This window comes from Salvia hispanica, chromosome 2 (genome assembly GCF_023119035.1).
Source record: "Salvia hispanica cultivar TCC Black 2014 chromosome 2, UniMelb_Shisp_WGS_1.0, whole genome shotgun sequence".
NCBI lineage: Eukaryota > Viridiplantae > Streptophyta > Magnoliopsida > Lamiales > Lamiaceae > Salvia > Salvia hispanica.
This window is the reverse complement of record NC_062966.1, coordinates 32949451-32968871: the sequence shown is the minus strand read 5'-3', so window position 1 is coordinate 32968871 and position 19421 is coordinate 32949451. Positions and strand designations below refer to the sequence as shown.

The window sequence follows — 19421 nt, the reverse complement described above, 5'->3', positions numbered from 1 at the left end:
TAATTTTTTTTTATAAAAAAAAAAAAGCTCTTTATTTGTATTAACCAATTAAAGAATGTTCTAAGGCTTTAGGTGATGAAGTTAGCCAGTCAATGGCGATTTTTATCCGATCTTCGACCCGCTAACTCCATCACAATCTCAAAATCCAACTTCTCCACATGAGTTTCTACTTTCTACTCGAGGGACGATTACACAATAACAAAGCACAATCGATCACACGATTGGAATAATTATTGGAGGGGGGGATCTCCAAATGCAGAAAGCATTAAAACTGGCATAAACAGCTTGATGTTATTGATCATCCAGATGCACCGTGCAGAGGTAAACCAGCATCAACAACTTCTCAAACAGATTTTCAGAAAACATAAACCCTAAATCCCTAAGAGAGTGTTTCAGAGCAAAAGAACCAAGTCCAGCAAAGACCCAAAGTTTCCGCTACTTCTGAACATCAAGATTTTACGGGCTCAGCTCTAGGCCTCCATAGTCCAAGCCGGTACTTGTGGGCATACTTCAGTATCAGCTTTCTCTGCAAAAATAACCAAACACTCTTCCATGAGTTTATCCAGTAAAGAAAAGGTCTGTGGTTGGAGATATGAACGAACGAACTAGTATGGTTCATATATTTGTCACAACATTTGTCAATAAAAATCACTGTGTCAAGCTTGTTAATTATGTAGCTCTTTGAGCTAGATATTAAATAAAGTAGATGGCCTTCTGTCTTATAAGGCTTTACATGACAATAGAAGGGACCATCTTTGCCAAATGGAGCTCAAAGTATACGAACATATCATACGAGCTGAGGTCAACATGAAATAGTTCATGTAGGACTGACCCCAGATCATGCAAAGATGGGACCAGAGGGGTTTCTTGAGACCTCTATAGTACACATGTTCATGTATCCACATTCCCGACCCAAACCATGAGTCTCATTAGATATCTTAGAGACTTAGACAAATTCTTTTCAGTTGCAAAATTACAATGATCAAGCATATTCACTTCAGCTCCAATTATGATGGTTTTGTTAACCTATGTTACAGAGTGCTCTACTGGCAGAACCAATAGTCATGAAACAGAAAGCAAAGCGAACAACATGGTCTAAATTTATCATATACTGTATTACTAAAAGACTTTGGAAAACCATTATCAGGTCCGAATACATCCTTATAAGTTTGTAAAGACATAATTTTAACTTTCAATTTTAATACCTGACTACATAAGCAATTTTGGCAATAAAACCTTTGTTGATCAAGAGAAGCGGTAATGCAATGCAAGAGGTGGGATTATTCCACCCAAACTGTAACAAGGATACGAATACCTATAAAAGCATAGGCTAAGCACACCAGTGCATCTTTCAGGGAGAGATTCTCAAACAAGAGAAGAAAGCAAAGCAATGAACCAAGTAAAAGGCATTATGATGATAATACCAGTTATCTATTTTCAGCAGCCCTAGCTTCGGCTATTGATCTAATAAGCACTTAAGTATATATCTAACCCTTTACAAAACCAAAATCAATTTCCACAATCCATCTAAAACCCACATTAACTAAGACACAAGCTAAAATACGTACACAAAGAGAGAAATTTCTCTTACGTCTTTGCAAGGGATCCCGAGCCGCTTGAGCTTAATAGTTCGAGTGACGAGAAGCTTATTCAAATCTCCAATCTCAGATTCCAACTTCTCCACATGATTTCCTAATCCTCGCCCCACTCCGTTCAAAAACTCCGGAATCCCAACTTTCACTGCATTTTCAAATCAAAGCGATTGCAGCTCATTTTCTGAAACTGAATCGAACAAGCAAAAAAAATAAGATCAGAAGAAAGCATCTTGCAATTTCTTACCCATGTAATGACTGGATTTGGTTGAGAAATTCGCAATTCCAGATACATGATTTGAATTTGTGAAAAATGAAGATAATCGGCTGCTTCCCGTCTGGATTTGCCTCCAAAGAGCCATATCAAAAATGGAGAAATAGATTTTGGATTTTGTCTATAGAGAGCTAAGCATAAACCCTAAGATTATTGCGGCCTCTAAACGACAGCGTATCAGTGATCTCTTTCTTGTCCTCCTTTTTTTTTCTTTTTCCTTTTTAATTTTTATCTATTTAACGCATTAATGTTTAGTTTCAAACTTAAATCCTTTTTAGATGTTTTAAATCTAGATATTGTTTTGTTTTTTCAGTTGGACTAAATTAAATTTGATCATTGAGTGTTTTTCATAACAAAAAAATTGATTACAATATAATTATTCTTGTTTAGTATGGATCAAGATTTAAGTTAAGTGAGTCATTTTTTTTTTCGCTCTCTCTTTTGCTTTTTTCTCTCAGCATTTTTGTGCATCTTACTTTATTTTTTTAGTTAACTAATAAATTTTCATTTTCTTTAAACTTGTGCCAAAAAATAATGCAACGGGGGAGTACCTCAATTTTTAACTCATCCCTTATTAGATTTGATTTAAAGCCCATCATCTTATTAACTAGTTGGATTGTCATAATTCTAAGTTTTTTAAAAGTCTTTGTTAATAAACAGAGAAGTAGTATAAATTTTTCATTTTTTATTGAATTGTATTTTCAATGAATATCAAATGCCGTGTCCCAAATAAACAAATGATTGGACTTATCGTTTCAACACAATTTAAATACACCTAGGCCCATAAAAGTCCTACACTCCTAAATAAAAAATTTAAGTTACAGTATATATTACATTACAATTATTTAAATAAAATATTTAATTTAAATAAAGTACTCGTATTATGCATTAAATAGTGGAGTACTAGTAAAATTTAAAATTTTGGGAGTTTTATTATTTCAAAACAAAACCAATCCGGCCAGATCAGAATTTCGAAGATAAAGAAATTTAATTTGAAAGATTAGAATCATATTTAATATTTTTGTTTGGTTTGATTTTATTTGTCAGATTTAGAGTATTTTATACTTGAGCCAAAGAAATAGTATGATGATTACATTGTTTCCAATATACCATGCTCGCATAACGGCATAAGGATTGTAGTGTTCAATATTCATCCCATTGCATTTTTACACCCGACTTCAACCATACTAATTAATTTGGCATTTTGGATATCAAAAGCTCGAATCTCGTCGTATTTATAAGAGAAAATAATGGCATTCATATCAACATACTACTATTTCATACAGAATACATGTCCTAAGAACAATTGTTACTGGTCAAAAATTGGAAATTTGAGAAACATTAGATTAATTAAATTAGTTTTGTGAGTTTTAAGTAACAAAAAATGAGTGGAGTGGATGGGCAAAAAACAAGAAAGGGGGTTGGAGTTTGACCATTAAGTCACAAGAAACATGCACACTGCCCTCTTTCCAACTGACATAATGTGGTCGGAACGCATTTGGCACCCTCCTAACCACCTCACCTCAATCTCTAATCCTAACTTTTTCTTTTCATTTTTTATATTCCAACTCATGTCTATCTATAACTCCTTTATTAATAGCAAGAGGTGAACAAATCATTGGAGATCTTATCATAGTTAAATAAATGAAACTTCAATAGTAAAACTACTATTATTCAATCATTAGTCAAGACATTAATTATTTTATTCGTTTGTTTCTTTTTACTAGTGGATCTAGTAAGGTTAATTTTACTTTTTTCATTAAAAGTGACCCCAATACTATTATTGGTCTATTAAATTACAAACTTTAGTCAAATTTTGGTATTTTTTACAAATTTTAAATTTATTCTAAAATATTATATATTTTACATTTTTGTTTACTGTATTATTTTTCACGGCAGATCAATCATCTTATTCGACTTACTTTCGTGCATTTCCTTTATTCTGTTGACACTATTAAATCAATATGGTTTTCTACGTGTCTTTTTATCCTACGTGTCACAAACACAAATTTTATGGTTGCAACGTATAATAAGTTTTTTTTTGGCAAATATATCTTATTATATTTGGGTTAGATTGTGAAATAAACATAATGTAATGTTTGTGATCTTTTAAGTTAATTCTAAAATTCATAGGAAAATATCAAAGTTCATAGTTTTAAAAACCAATATCAATATGAAATTTAGACATCTTATTAAAATGGCGTTATACATATATTGGATTTGGCATTATGAAATTGTATATTGAACGTACATGTGCAAACACTATTGTATGTACTTGTGTAGTACTAATATTTAATGGTCATACGAGTTGGAAAGAGTAATGTAATTATGCATTTGATTAAATATGCATATGTGATATGACTATGATTTATTATTGTCTAGTAACTTGACAATATTTAATGATTTCATTATATTTTATCATTTTATAGTCTAAACACGATATCTCAATAAGGTTTTGAACATTTTCACTTCTATAATACTTTGCACTAGTAATAATTTATGATCCGAACTTTTAATTGGTGTGATTTGGAAAATGGCCCTAAATTTTAAAATATGGAGTAATAAATTATTTGAAATAACATGAAAATTATAAATATAATTGGAATGTTAAAAAGAGCATTAGCCTATATAAAACACTAACTTTTGGTCACATATGTTATCTTTTACAAATTGTAAAAGTTGGTTATAAAAATAATGAACTTTGACATTTAAATTAATTTCACATGATTTTAGTTCGATGGAATTAAAAACTTATGAGGTTCATCCAAATAACCTTATTATCCACTTGCATATCAAACACATATGACACTACTACTATTTAAAAATTTGGGCCATTTAAAAAATTTCTTACAAGTCTACAACTACTATTTATAATTTTTAAAGTTCATTTTAATTTTGTTTCATAAACACATCGACACTTTTATACCTCAATCTCTTGTTATTATTGTGTCTATGTACAGTACATATTCGTTTGATAAGAAAGATGAGATATAACAAGATTTGTTAAATAAGATAAGAAATGCGGGCTTCGTGTCAAGATAAACTCGGATGAAGGTTTTTTCGTTGTTGTTTGGTAGACAAAAAATTGTCTAGATTTTGTATTAATAAATCATAATAAATGAGGTAGAAATGCTATCCGACCAAATTTGTGAGATGCATATCTTTGTATTTTAAGAAAAAATATGCGGGCTCGAATGGGCCATAGAGAAAACCACGGGCTGACATAATAGGTTAACTATGATATCAAACACTTAGAAATAGTCATATAAGTATCTATATCTAGGCATTACTACCTTATCAAACGGGCCCTATTGTTCACATTTTTATACTATATCATTCTTAAAAAACAATAATAATATGGAAATATTAAATAATGGAAGCAGTCTGCATACAAATCAGGGGAGTATTTTTTTTATCTGCAATAATATTTTGTTTTTTGAAAAGAAAATCTTAAATTATTCTTGAAGTAGATTGATAATTATCATCGTGCTAATAAACAATCATAACCATAACGCGCTTTCACTATTTTACCCCTGGTTTAATCGGCTCATCAGCTTATGGTATCTTCGACTAATCGGCTCGGCTTTAGACTAACATGATTATTACTGTACTTTATTTCGTTTTTCTTTTATTTATATTGAAAATCTATTAAACAGATAGAGGTTTGCAAAAAGAAGAAAAATAAAGTAAAAGATAGTGACAAGATGTTGAATTTTATGTGGGCGTTGGAGTAATAGTTAAACTTAGAATCTCTAATTTTTCAATTCATACTATTTTCTCAAATAAATCTTTACAATAGTATAAAAAAATAAAATAACTAAAATAGCCACGTGATCTATGGCTCCATTTAATTTTATTTTATTTTGAGAAAGAAAGCGTAGAAACTCCTCAATAAAAAACAAGATGGGAATGCATAAATAGGAGTATTCATATATGAGTATTAATTATTGAGGGATGAATGTCCATGTTGAATATTAACCCACATACGATTTCCATTAATAAACACCAAGTCTATTAAAAATATGTTTGAATTTTTTAGGTAAAAAATGTAGTATTATAAAGTTTGTTAAAAATTGTGTTATTTATTGGCTATATACATTTATACCCAATATCGTGCATTAAGATATGTACTATATGTTCGTGTACTATAAAATTGAATGAGCATTAAACGTATAACAACTCTACCAATTATATCTCAATCTTTTCAATATTAAATGAGAGTTAAGTATCCCATCTACCCTGATTTTTAGTTTTACCAATTTTATTTCGATTTTTAAATCAAACAAATTCATCTTTACCTTTAATAATTGTTTCAGTTCTATGGCAAATTTTAAATTGCGAGGTGCACAGTGAAATGGCGTGTATATTGAGTAAGTTGCTACAAATTGAAAACATTAGGTTAGTATTGATAATTAAAACACTTGAAATAAAAATTGACACACTCATTATAGGTTGTGGATAAAATTGATAAATTCAAAATTTGAGATGTCATTGATAAATTATAGATGGTTGTAGATAAAATGGATAAATTTAATTTTTTGAGATAAAATTGATAAAACTCTATCATATATATTTAATCAATTTTTTTCGAGACCTATATAAATTGCATGCTCTTTAAAAATAAAGTAAAAAAAAATAATCAAAAGCTAACATAATCTAGAAAGGAAGATAGTGTGGAAATAGAATTACTTTCCATCGACGCTAGTTTAAAAAATTATTAGCATGGGAAATCGTTCACACTACAAATGTAGAAATTTCGGGTCTTAACTCTTAACAGTCAAGCCCCACAATTAAAGTAAAAAATAAAACAATTTTCTCTCAATAATCGTAAATGAAAGTTTATTGAAAATCATATTCTCCGACAACAATATTTTTCTAACAAATCCATAAAGATTAATTAGCGGGAAATTTATAATAAATTTAAGGAACTTTATAATTTCATGTTAATAACTCATTCATTTAATAATAGGCAAAGTTTGTTTAATTTCTCTTTCAACTAATTAATGAAGAGGAATCAGCGACCAATGACTGAAATCGGGGAAAGGTGATGGTATTATGGAGGGAAGATGGTAGAACCCACCAATTCTTGAATTAATTTTTATATATATTTCCAATTATTAGTTTAGCTAATTAATTCCACACAAGGCTAGAATAAAGAAACTTGGAAAGCAATACAATCTTGCATTATTTTTTATTGTATTGTGCAAAATCCATACACACCCATCTTATTATTGTACAACTTAATTTATTAGATCACCAAGTTTAAGTGTATGACATATACTCCTATACAATTAAGGAAGTATTGGATATTTTAAAGAAAAAATATTACCTTAAACTCAATCCAAGTATCCACTTGATTATATGTTAAACAATACCTAGAAGTTTGAGCTTTGAATGGGAAGTCCCTCGAAATTAACCCTCTCAACCCCACTTCTTTTGACTTCTATCACTCTTTATAATTTTAAATTAGGTTAATGTTGCTTTCTAATAAGTCTAGTTAGTCACGGGATTTCAAACAAAATACTTGGCCCTTGATTGGAAATCCAATCAATTTATTTATCTACTTATAAATATAAATATGATTATTTGCTTATAAATAATTAAACTTTTATCAAATTTTAATTTTATTCACTATTAATTTAAAAATCTCCATGTCAATTAATGTATTTCAGATTTTGCTAACAAGACCAAATTAGAAGACAACAATTAAATTGTTGTTGTGGCATAATTGTGGTTATATTGCTTACACAAGGCCAACAACCCCCGTGGTAGTTCTCCATTTCTAATTTTTATATTGTAGATAAATCTATGGGCAAGAGAATCTGCTAGGCGAATATAGGAGATTCTTCATTCAAGATTGAATCTTTACCAAGAGCGTAACTTCATGTTTGGTTTCTTCTGCGATTTGGTGCAGCCGAGACTGAGGATGATTGATGCATTTTGTATAGGTATGAACATAATTATTGAACATCTTTTTTTCAAGTGCGAGCCACCTAGTAGTCTTTGACATTTTTGTTGGGATCGATGGAATATTTCTATGTGTATTCTCAATCATACAAAAGAATGTCTGCTATCTTGGATGGGTGTCCTATTTAGGAGGTTCGACAATATCGTGTGGATATCTATGTTCTATGTCATTTCAAGGCCAATTTGGAACATTCAAAATAAAGCCGCATTTCAATATTTTAAATTAAACTGAAAATTTGAGAAGAATTGACTCATTTGGCGTCTAGACACTTGGGCAAAGGGATGGTGTCCAAACCTCCCCTTTCTCCGACCCTTTGTATTGAGAATCTAAACCATATTAGATAGTGGTAGAATTTAAGAATGTCACAAAATGGTACGCATTGAGTGAGTTCTTCTGATATACGTCACGAAAATTTATAGAGGAGTATCATAAATATACATTTAAAATTTGGTACGCCACGTAATATACGAATCGGAGATCCCTGCGCATGAGTGGCAAATTGATGATATCATCGTTTGATCTACGCGTTACTGATGCTTCAATCCAAATAATTCCTTAATTCAAACACAATAATTTAATGATTAAGACTTCTAAAATAAAATGATTCCATCGTAGATCAAGTGAGGGGATTGTTAATCCTTGGACGCAAAATAGTACTTCCTGTCAACTAAGATATAATTAGAATTGGAAAATTAACAGATGGATTTGACATGTAACAATTCGACAAGTTGATAGGATTTGTTGCTTATTAGATCCAATAATTAGTTTATAAAAGGGATTTGTTATAGTATAGTGCAAGGTTGAATTTATAAGGTTCCTAAATAAAGGAAAAAAATATATCAATCCCTAGGTTGATAGAACGTTAGGATGATTGATTAAGTAGAATCATTCTTAATGAGTACGCTAATTATTATTAGTTTTGTAGTAGTAGTATATTAAATGGGGGTGTCACGTTTCTTTTTCCTTAAAAATTGTATGTGTCCTTGATTTGTTGAATTACCGTAAAAATTAAATTTGACCAAAATATATAGAGCCGAATTTTCGACCAGTCAATTGAGATAATTAAAATCAACATAGCAACCTAATTATTTTCAATAATGTATAACCATTTTTAAAATTTATTTAAGACAAAAATATTCTGCAATTAACTTTTCATATCCTTAGATTGCCTTGTCTTAATAGATTGTGTTGTGTCACTTGTTTACTTGGGCGTAATTTGAGTACGTGGTGCATTATGAGGTCGATATTCTTTATATGCATGTCTGATATTATCGTTAGTTTTTGTGATTTTTGTAATTCTCTTTTGATATCTGGTGTATCGATCATGGACTCTCCTCGTCAATTGATGGCTTTCAAAATTTTCATATTTATATACAAAAAAAGGATAAACGAGTAGGTATTCAGTATTCTAGACCTACAAAATTTTCAAATATTTCCTTAAAAAATAATTTTGAAGAAAAGTATTAAAAATTTATGAAATAGTCACACATATTTTTCAATTATAAAGGGCCGGGGAGAAGAATGGTCGTACTAAATACTTAAATAATAAAATTAAAAATATAAAGGAGGTAGACATGTAATGATTAAAATCATGCACAAGATTGTAAGATCGTGATATTAAATATAAAAAAATCATGATTGTAGTAAGCATGATTGGTGTCTCTCATGTAGTTTGAGTACCACGTGCAACAAATTGAAATATATTTAGCAGCTTTTGAATAATACTCCTACCATTTTATCTTTTCAATTTAAAATCAAGTTATATTTCTATTTTAGTTGAGTGTACTTAAATTGTTGATCCTAGTGTTTTAGATCTTGATTGACGTTCAATTAAAAAAGTGAGTTTTCAAATGGATCGACGTACATGTTGCTGGACTATTGCTATATTAAAGATATGATTAAATATATTGTGTGCCAAGATTCTTCGATCTTATGAGATTTGAGGAAAGTTAATTTGACCTTATTTCCACCTAACAGTTTCTCTTCAATCAAAGTTGACCTTATGTATGTATCGAGCATTTTTTTTAGTAATCTCGTTAAGATAAGATAACATTGAGATTCAATTAGGCTGAATTGCATACCATATTTATCATACATTCATACTACTCCATAAGATAGTAGTAATTGGGAAGAATATTGAGCAATTTAAAATAATTGATGACTATGCTTCCACTATATAATATCGGACTAGCTAATGACCTAATAAGTTAATTTTGTTCAACCTCACGAAGCCCCAAAACTGTTGAAAAAAATTATAAATAAACAAATTCACGACAATAAGCTACTACTATTTCATTTCTTACTTTATTTCAATCTAGCCCAAAAATCCAAGAAAATCTTAAGCAAATATTCCCTCTGTCCCACTTTAGGAGTCTCAGTTGAGTTCGACACGAGTTTTAAGAAATATAAAGGAAATTTAGAGAGAAAAGATAGTGAAATGTGAGTCATACTTTTTTATATTAGTTTTATAATAAAATGTGAGTGAAAAAATGTTAGTGGATTGTAAGGCCTAATATTATATATGAAATATTCCAACCGGGACTCCTAAAACCCAAAAATGGTAAACCGTGACTCTTAAATTGGGACAGAGGGAGTAATCACTAGTTTTGGTTGTTAACAATAAGCTAGTTTAAACTCGTTTTATGAGACACTTCGCTAAAAGTTTCTATTGATACCATATGAGTTCTTCGGTATGCTTGTGTCACTCGAGTTCTTAATCGATAAATTAAACTCGCATTACTTGAGTTTTTTTTATACACATTGTATACTAGTGCCATTTGATTTCTTCATGGTTAATTTATGCTCATATTACTTGAGTTCTTCATTGACAATTTAAGCTCGGCTCTTATGAAGAAGTTTTATTTATTATGCATGTGCTAAGAGTTTTATTAGATATTTTTTGTTTATTTTAGGAATTGAATAATTCAGATAAAATAGTATGGATTATTTCAAAACCGTTATATGGTTGTTATGTCATGTTAAAACATGGAATCGGAATTTGGGAACAACATTGAATCAAATATTGGAGCTTACAATTTGATGTTGTATTGTAAAATTTGTGGTATGATTATATCTATTTCGTCTGTTTCGATTCTAGGTGACACATTTTCATTTATAAGATGTACTACCTCCGTTCCCCAAAATTTGCTACACTTTGACCTGACACGGGTTTTGAGAAATGTAATGGAAAGTGAATTGAAAAAGTTGGTGGGATGTGGGTTCTACTTTTAAAGTATTAGTTTTATAATAAAATATGAGTAGGAATGAGTTAGTGGAATATGAGGTCCACTACCAAAAATGGTAAAAGTGAAATGTATTAAATTTTCAGGGACGGACTAAAATAGTAATATGTATCAAATTTTCAGGTAAAGAGGTAGTAACATGTAACGTTCTAAATTACACATGTAAGAAATATAATTTCATTGTCTAAATTTGACGTGCATGTTACATTAAGACATTAAGATTAAATCTTATTTTGACAAAATCTCAGAGTCCTACGTTGAATATGGAGTGCAAACATACTGCTACTCCAATTTCCAAGTCTCAAACAATAATTCTATTGGAATTATCTTCTCTTTTCTCGAATAAATTACTCTACTAATTATGGTGTAATAAGCAGAAAATGGTACTAGTAGTAGTAGTGGAGTAGGAGTATGTAGTAGTCGGGTGACAAGTGTCAAGTACGAGAGGCGGGTCCCACTAAATTTACTGTGTGATTAGACAGATGAGATGGGGCCCACGATGAGTATGTCCGCCGATGGCCAAACACTGGGGTCGCCCGCACTGGAATATCTCTACTTTTGATGCTCTCTTCTAATTTGTTTATTTTTTAGTGATAAGACTATACCATATATCCTGCAAAATTCCTGTGGAGTCTCAACGCCGTTAGATTTGACGTTTGATTTACCTCTTTAACGAGCTCTTCTTCTCTCTCTACATTGTCTCCGTCACATTTAATTCTATCTACATATCTTTTTTAAAAAGAATAGTAAGTACTACTCCCTATATTAAATATAACAAAAAATCAAAGTTATTATTGCAAACAAATTGTGATTAAACCGTGATTTACTTATTTTTATTAGAAGACTCCAACTAATTTTGGTTTTTTGGATGGTTTAGTTGATTAACATACCATATCGTGTTTGAGAAATTATAATCACGTTTCTTTACTAAAATATTATGTATATGTAGCATGCGTTTCAAAGTTCACGACTCAATTCGAGGTTGTAAGTAATTGTGGTATCCTTCCTCATTTCGAATAATAACAAAAAACCTTATTAATTATCGTAAATAACATAATTATCAAAATCATTGTACTACACTCTTATTTAGTATTCTGACTCTTTTCATTAAATGTTCTTAGCCATCAAATTACACATATTGAAAAATAGAAAATCTGACTTAATAATCTTATTAATCATCATACTAAATAAACAGGTGGAGTACAATTAATTGCCAAATTTCATAAAGTATCACTAAACACGAATAAAATGGGAAAAATGTCATAATTGTACTCAATTTTGGATAGATGACATTTATTAGTGAATAAGAAGATAAGAGACATATTTAAAAAGTAGTAATCGACCGAGAAGAAAATTTCAAAGAATATTACTAGTAAAACTAAATTATAGGAAATGAAAATTCGATTTATGTCTTGTAAGAAAAGTTGATGATTTTGGGACCGACAAAAAGAAGTAAATGACTTTATTTTCGACATAGGTGGAATATTATGTTTGTGTCACACAACAATCTTCTCTATGATATAGTCAATCTTTATCTCAACTAGAGGGTGTTTGTTTTCATTTTCAAATATGTGTTTTTTAATTCTTATGTTATCATGGAAATTCAAATTGCTTTTATTCTTTTGTAATACCTTTTCTTTTATATCATAGTTATATCAATATTTTTCTGGAGTATATGACTGTGTAATACTTAGTAACCACATAGATGTGTATTTGATATTTATAGTATGTGCATGTATTAGTTTAAGTAGAGCGATTTAATATCTTAATAAAAAAAATATTATAAATGTATATTTTTAGTGTATATTAGTTCAACCTACGCGCTGACGATCTTTGATATACATCGATTTTAGTAAGGTTATTATATAGTACACTCTTTATTTATAGTGTAAGAGCAGGTCTTGTGAAGAGCATTGGTGTGGTGTTATGCTCTTGCAGAAGAGCATGAAATTGAAAATCAATACAAGCGGATCTGAATATTCTTTAGAGAAAGAGCATGGATATAGATACTATATTTTGACAAATGGAATATATAGATACTGCATTACTACTATTAATATATGAGCAAACCTAAGCCTACTATTAAGAATAAAATGAAATTAATTTATTCAAATCACATTAGTAAATACTTCAAATACTAACGTGGAGTGTAATTCAATGCATATATTAATTAGTAAATTAAAAATAACATTATAAAAAATTTACTTTTACATAATTAATTAACAAAAATATTTAGTCGTATTAATAGTCATTTATAATATTCTATATAACTAATATAAAAACAATAAAAAATGCAAATGCAGAACCTATATAGATATATACACATGCTAAAAATTATTAAAACTTAGTCAGTCAACAATAAATACACACCATCCACGAAGATGATTATGACAGTTTTTCTTCTACAAAATACTGGTTTGAAGGTAATTGTGTGTATGATACTTTTCTTAATGATGCCAAATAATTCCCTATATGAATAAACTACCTGTAAAAACGAAGAATAACTGTACAATTAAATTGTTAGTATACGATATAATATCATTCTTCTATTGTAGATAGGATCCAAAAGAAAAAGTAACACGATAAGAAGCAAAAATAAATTAAATAATCAAACTAAAAACATAAAACAACAGGAAAGGAAACTAACATGTTAAGCTCGTGAATTCATCTGCAATAAATGACAAAGAAAGAAACAGTAAATGAACAATAAACAGAAAGATAGTTTATACTTTAGAGAAAAGAAAATTAAGCGAATCTTTCAACAATAAACAGATAAATGATTTTAAAAAAAGAAAGTTGAGCAAATCTTTTGTGAACATATACCAAAAAAAGAGATCATTAGATCAACAATAAATAGAAAGATAGTTTAGAGAAGAAAGCAAACCTCTTATGGCAATAAATTGACCTGCAATATTTGCAAAAATAAAAACATTCAGCATAAGCAATAAAAACACCGAAGATTTAGAGAGGAGAAAAGAAACTAACCACCCATTAATTAACTCTCTATTAATTTTAAATAACTTCCCACTGACTTCAAATAACAATTTAATAAAACAAAAGTAGTTTTATTTTAAATAATACTAATATCTATTTTAAAAGAATATTTCCCTAAATATTCAAAAACTCCCCTTTTATATATTGTATAGATTTGTGTTGATTTAAATAGACTGATTTAATATTGTAACCAAAGATATCAGGTGATTGTATTAGTTTAAGTAGAGCGATTTAATACTTTAGCCAACGATATCAGAAATGTGTATTTACAACGTGTGTTTGTAATGATTTAAATAGACCGATTAAATTATTGTCATAACTAGACGTAAGGTGATTGTATTTGTTTAAATAGAGCGATTTGATATCATAACCAAACAAGGGCAGATCCAGCATATACCCAACTAGGGTATCTGCCCCTTCTCAAATGCATAAAAAAATTTCTATATGATATACTTTTGCCATTCCTCAAGCAAAATTCTGGCTATGCCTCTGTAACCAAATATATCAGAAATATAGTGTTTGTATTGATTTAAGTAGAGTGATTAATATTGAAACCAAAGATATCGGGTTTAAAGATATCGTGACATGATTATTAAATTTTGCATAATTTAAGTAGAGCGACTAAATATCATAACTAAAGATATCGGATTCAAATTTATCGCGACGTCGTCATTAAATTTTGTGCATCCAATGCAAAATATGGACATCCATGGATAATAACATCAAATTTAATTAGGTCCCACTAGAAATAGCATAAAATATCTTCCAACTCTTTTGTACAGTATTATTTTCATTTTAAGCATACACACATAAATAACTTCCTTCCTTATATATTAATCGCTCAAATTTAAACAGGGTGGAGCATTAATTCAAGAATAATAGATTTTATACTAATTAAGTCATGATACTAGGACGCAGATAAGAGTTCAAATAATAATTAAGCTACAGCTAATTAAGATTTCCATTCTAATCCAAAGTGTGCAAAAAAGGAATTACAATTAATTAATGTTTATCTACTAATGTAGACACTACAATCTACTGATTCTTCTGCCAAAATGATTAATATTTTCGTTTTTATCTTTATTTTGGTTTTTCATTAGAGTGTCAGATAATATTCCCAAAGATTTCGTGATTAGAAAATTCCAAAATTGTCCTACATGACAAACAATTCTAATGTGTATCGATAGTGATTTATCAATCTTCTCCATCTCCAATCAATAATACAAACTTTTTAGGAAATTGATGTTATTTTTTTCCCAAATTTAAAAGTTCAGACATATCGCCACCAAAGTCACAATCTATTATCTAAGAACTCAAAAAAAAAAATCGATGTAATTCACTAATTAGACTATCGATATAGAAATTGAATGTCCACACACACACACACACAAAAATACTTTAAATATTTTAAATAGATACACAAATTGAGTGTGGATGCCACAGTCAATCAGTGAAAGGACTGAATGTTTTTTCATGAAATTTTGTACTACACTATACCCCACATCACACTCCACAAATTCATAATGCAATTGGCCACCACTAAACGTTAAATCCTCCACTAAAAACGCCTAGTCAATATACATAATCATTCATTTTCATTATCTTATGTCAAACAAATCTAAATATAGACTAGATTTTGAATCAAATACTCTTCAACTTGGTCAATTTTATTTCCTAGTGTCACACCACACATACCCCCTATTGAATACTAAAATTCACGTGAAGGTAGTGTGAACCATAAATTTAGAGCAAGATATAGAAATCACAATTTGTGCAGAGAGATAGAAATGGACAGGTAGATGGGGTTTATTTTATTCTCTTCCCTTTTGCATTATTTTTCTCAAATGCCATCCTATTTTTTTGCATTTCACAAATTATACTCCTAATTCAGCCAAATAAAAAAAAAGAGGACATATAGAGAAGCAAACTCGAAGTAAAAACATTTCCATGTGTAGTAGTACTATAACATCAATTCAAGAAATTATGAACTATTAAGCTCTTGATTCATCAACCTCCCTCACATCACACTACAACTAGAGGTGTTCTCATCACTGAACATGGCATACTGGTCGGCCCGCTCGCCGGGTGGGGGAGGGTACGGGTAGGGCGGGTAGGGCGCCGGCATGTAGTTCACGGCTGGGGGAGGCCGCGCGTACATCATCGGCTGGAACCTCTCGTTCCCGTTCGCCCTCTGCTGGTTCATCATCATGGCTGCTAGCTGCTGCTGGTAGTAGGGGTTGTTGTTGCCACCCCCCGCCATTTGGTCAGGCGGCCCACCACCCGGGAAGTACCCTGCACCACCACCACTACCACCACCATGAGCCGCGGGCAATCCTTGCACGGCGGCAAGGTTCCCCATCTGCCCCATTGGTGGTAGGTTTCCCATATGCCCCATTTGGCCCATAGGCCCCACATTACCACCACCACCACCCATAGCCATCATGTTAGGCATGCCATGAGGTCCATCACTCATTTTCTTGGCCCCATTAGGCATGAAATTGTGCCCGTTTCCTCCGCCTCCTCCTCCACCGCCACCCCCATTTTTATTTTGGCCAGCATTGCCTCCACCACCACCACCATTCTTTCCCCCCTTCGGACCACCACCACCACCACCTTGATTCGGGTTCCCACCACCACCCTTCTTCCCACCACCACCTCCACCACCGTGGTTCATTTGAACAGGAATGCTACCACCTTCGCCCCCGCCTTTCTTCCCATTCCCAGCAGCAGCACCACCACCGCCACCGGGCTTCATCATCTGAGGGAGCTGGCCATTCATCATGTTCTGCATCATCATCCCGGGAGGCATCTGCGGTCCTCCACCACCATGGCCGCCTCCCATAGCCGCCTTCATCTTACTCATGGCCGCGTGATCCATCTCATCGAGCTCATCATCATCAAAATCATCGTCATCATCATCAAAGTCATCGTCATCATAATCATCATCATCGCTCAAGTCCTCCTCCTGAGGCAGCTTGAACTTGACCGACTTCGCATTCTGCTCCTTCCCACCATGGCCGGGTGGCATCTTCGCATCCTTCATAAACTGAGGCATCATCTTCATATCCTGAAACCCCTTCATCTGCTGCAACTGCTGCAATTGCTGCTGCAGCTGTTGATTATGCCCAGGGGGGCCTCCCCCACCACCACCTCCTCCTCCTTTGCCTCCTCCACCGCCACCCTTTGGCTGATTGTTAGCACCACCACCCTTCTGGCCTTGCCCTTTACTCCCACCACCACCGCCCCCTTTGCCACCGTGGTCGATTTGGAGATTCTTGAACTGGTTGTTGAGCTGGTTTTGATTGTGACCGTTGGAGGGCTTTGCACCCCACATCTCAGCATGCTTCCCATTCTTGATTAGCTTCTTTATCAGTGTGTTTGGATCAACATTCCCAGAAACAGTCACCTTCCCTTGCTCTGAATCTATCTTAGTAGTGTATACACCTACCACCAAAACCCCACATTAATTCCTCTCCAAGATTCACACACACTCACCATAAATTAGTCAAGAAAGTTTGTTCATACCTTCAATCTTCTGCAAGATTTTCTTCACTTTATGCTTACATCCATCACAGTGTATATTGACTTTAAGAACACAAGTCTGCAAGAACAAGCAACCAACCACACAGACACAGCCACCTCAATTAGAATAAAGATTGCAACTTTAACATTCTTGAGCCAAAATCAGACCAGGAAAACAAGAAATCAACACTGAAACTACACAAAAATCAAAACTTTATCCCAACGAAAAAAGTCCATTTCAGTGAAATCAACACAAAACATGAGTGACTGAGAGAGAGAGAAACGGCACTGAAAATCTTGAGTCCCTAAACAAGAAAAAATACTGAATGCACACGCAATACAGCCTATCTCTCTCTCTCACACACACACACACAGAGAACAAATACACAAACACGAGCTCACCATTTATCAAGAAAAATGTGCGTGTAAGAGAAAAGAAAGTAGGTACCTGGATCTTCAAGAACTCGTCTTTACTCATTTTGCAGCCCCCTCAAAGCACAAGCAACACAAATTACAAACAGGGTAATGCAGTGAGAGAGAGAGGTAGATCTGAGTGAAAAAACAGTTTGAACAAAATGATGTGCAGTCCCTTCACAGAAGTCACAAACAAGGAAAAAGGAGAGAGAAAAGGAATTCAGGCCCTGTTTGCAAGCCACATTAACACTTCCCCTGCTGAATTCTGGACTACCTCCATTTCAGAGTTTTGGAGAGAGAGAGAGAGACTGTTGCAAAGGGAAAACAAAACAAACACCCTCACTTGTCTTGCTTTTGGAGCTTTATTTATGGTTAGCCCCTTTTTTTAATACTATTATTATTTTTTTAATAATAAGGTGGTGGGGATGATTATTACTGCATAACCCACCTTTTAATCATATTATATTTACATTTATTTTATTTTTCCTTTTCCCCAAGTTTCACATCGGCTCGGCTCCGATGTTTTCCCGGCTCGGCTTAACTCGTGTGGTAGGTTGAGCTAACCATTGTCAGATTTGAGATGATACAAAACGATATCTGCTGAAATATCTGTATAAATATTTACTACCGTCAGATTTGAAGTCAGATTTTACCCTCTTCAAAAAGTGGTTGAAGCAATAAATTTGTTTATATATTTTGTCATTCATTCTTTGCTGTGTGACTTGACAATAATGCCCTTGATCTTTTTCTTATAATTTGAGTTTTTTTATTTAATACACTATGAAGTGTACTTGCCTAAAATAGAAAATGTAAATTTAAATCGTTGATAATCTGTAATAGCAAATGAAATATTATTTCTTGGACTAAGTATTACCTAGATTCTGTGATGGGACATTTTCAGTCAAAACTCTTTCATAGTACCACTTCACTTAAATTAAATTGTGAAAATTAATTTTTTAAAATTAGTTGTCGATTCTGTAAAGCTTGAATTTATTGGTCTGACATTTGCTTATCAAATTATACACTTCGACAATTTATTTGTTCAAAGAATTTTATGTCAAATCTATCGATAAAAAGGTTGTTTGGTTTTTAATGAAATAAGGATTCTTGGTTAATTGAGTTAGTCCATTGAATTGCAGACTAAGATTTATACACTTTAATGTATTATTTGGTCAAAGAATTTGTCAAATCTATAGATAAAAAAGTTTGTTGTATAATTTTGGTTTTCTATGAAATAAGAATTCTTGGTCAATCGTGTCATCGGTCAGTCCAATAAATTTTAAACAAAATTTATATACTTTGACATATTGTTTAGTCAAAGAATATATGTCAAATCAATAGATAAAAAAGATGTTGTAGGAAGTATTACTTTGGTTTTCATGAAATAAGGATTCTTGGTTAATTGGGTCAGTTCA

General features: G+C 31.9%; 2 protein-coding genes across 3 annotated transcripts; both read right to left on the bottom strand.

Annotated features, from left to right (window-relative positions):
- Positions 1-272: 272 nt before the first annotated feature.
- Positions 273-2026, bottom strand: LOC125205458. 2 transcript variants are annotated; one of them, XM_048104401.1, is made up of 3 exons: positions 1840-2026; positions 1569-1740; positions 273-526 (listed from the first exon to the last, which is right to left on the bottom strand). In XM_048104401.1, the coding sequence occupies exons 1-3, from the start codon at positions 1952-1954 to the stop codon at positions 517-519; spliced, it is 297 nt and encodes a 98-aa protein (XP_047960358.1). In that variant the 5' UTR covers positions 1955-2026; the 3' UTR covers positions 273-516. The 2 variants fall into 2 exon arrangements, with proteins under 2 accessions (XP_047960358.1, XP_047960357.1); XM_048104400.1 differs by having other exon boundaries at positions 1592-1740; positions 1840-2017.
- Positions 2027-15985: 13959 nt separating this feature from the next.
- LOC125207129 (heavy metal-associated isoprenylated plant protein 33-like) lies at positions 15986-18355 on the bottom strand. Its single transcript, XM_048106349.1, has 3 exons — positions 18041-18355; positions 17596-17671; positions 15986-17514 (listed from the first exon to the last, which is right to left on the bottom strand). Exons 1-3 carry the CDS (start codon positions 18068-18070, stop codon positions 16088-16090), a joined length of 1533 nt encoding a protein of 510 aa, XP_047962306.1. The 5' UTR covers positions 18071-18355; the 3' UTR covers positions 15986-16087.
- Between the last annotated feature and the right edge of the window lie 1066 nt (positions 18356-19421).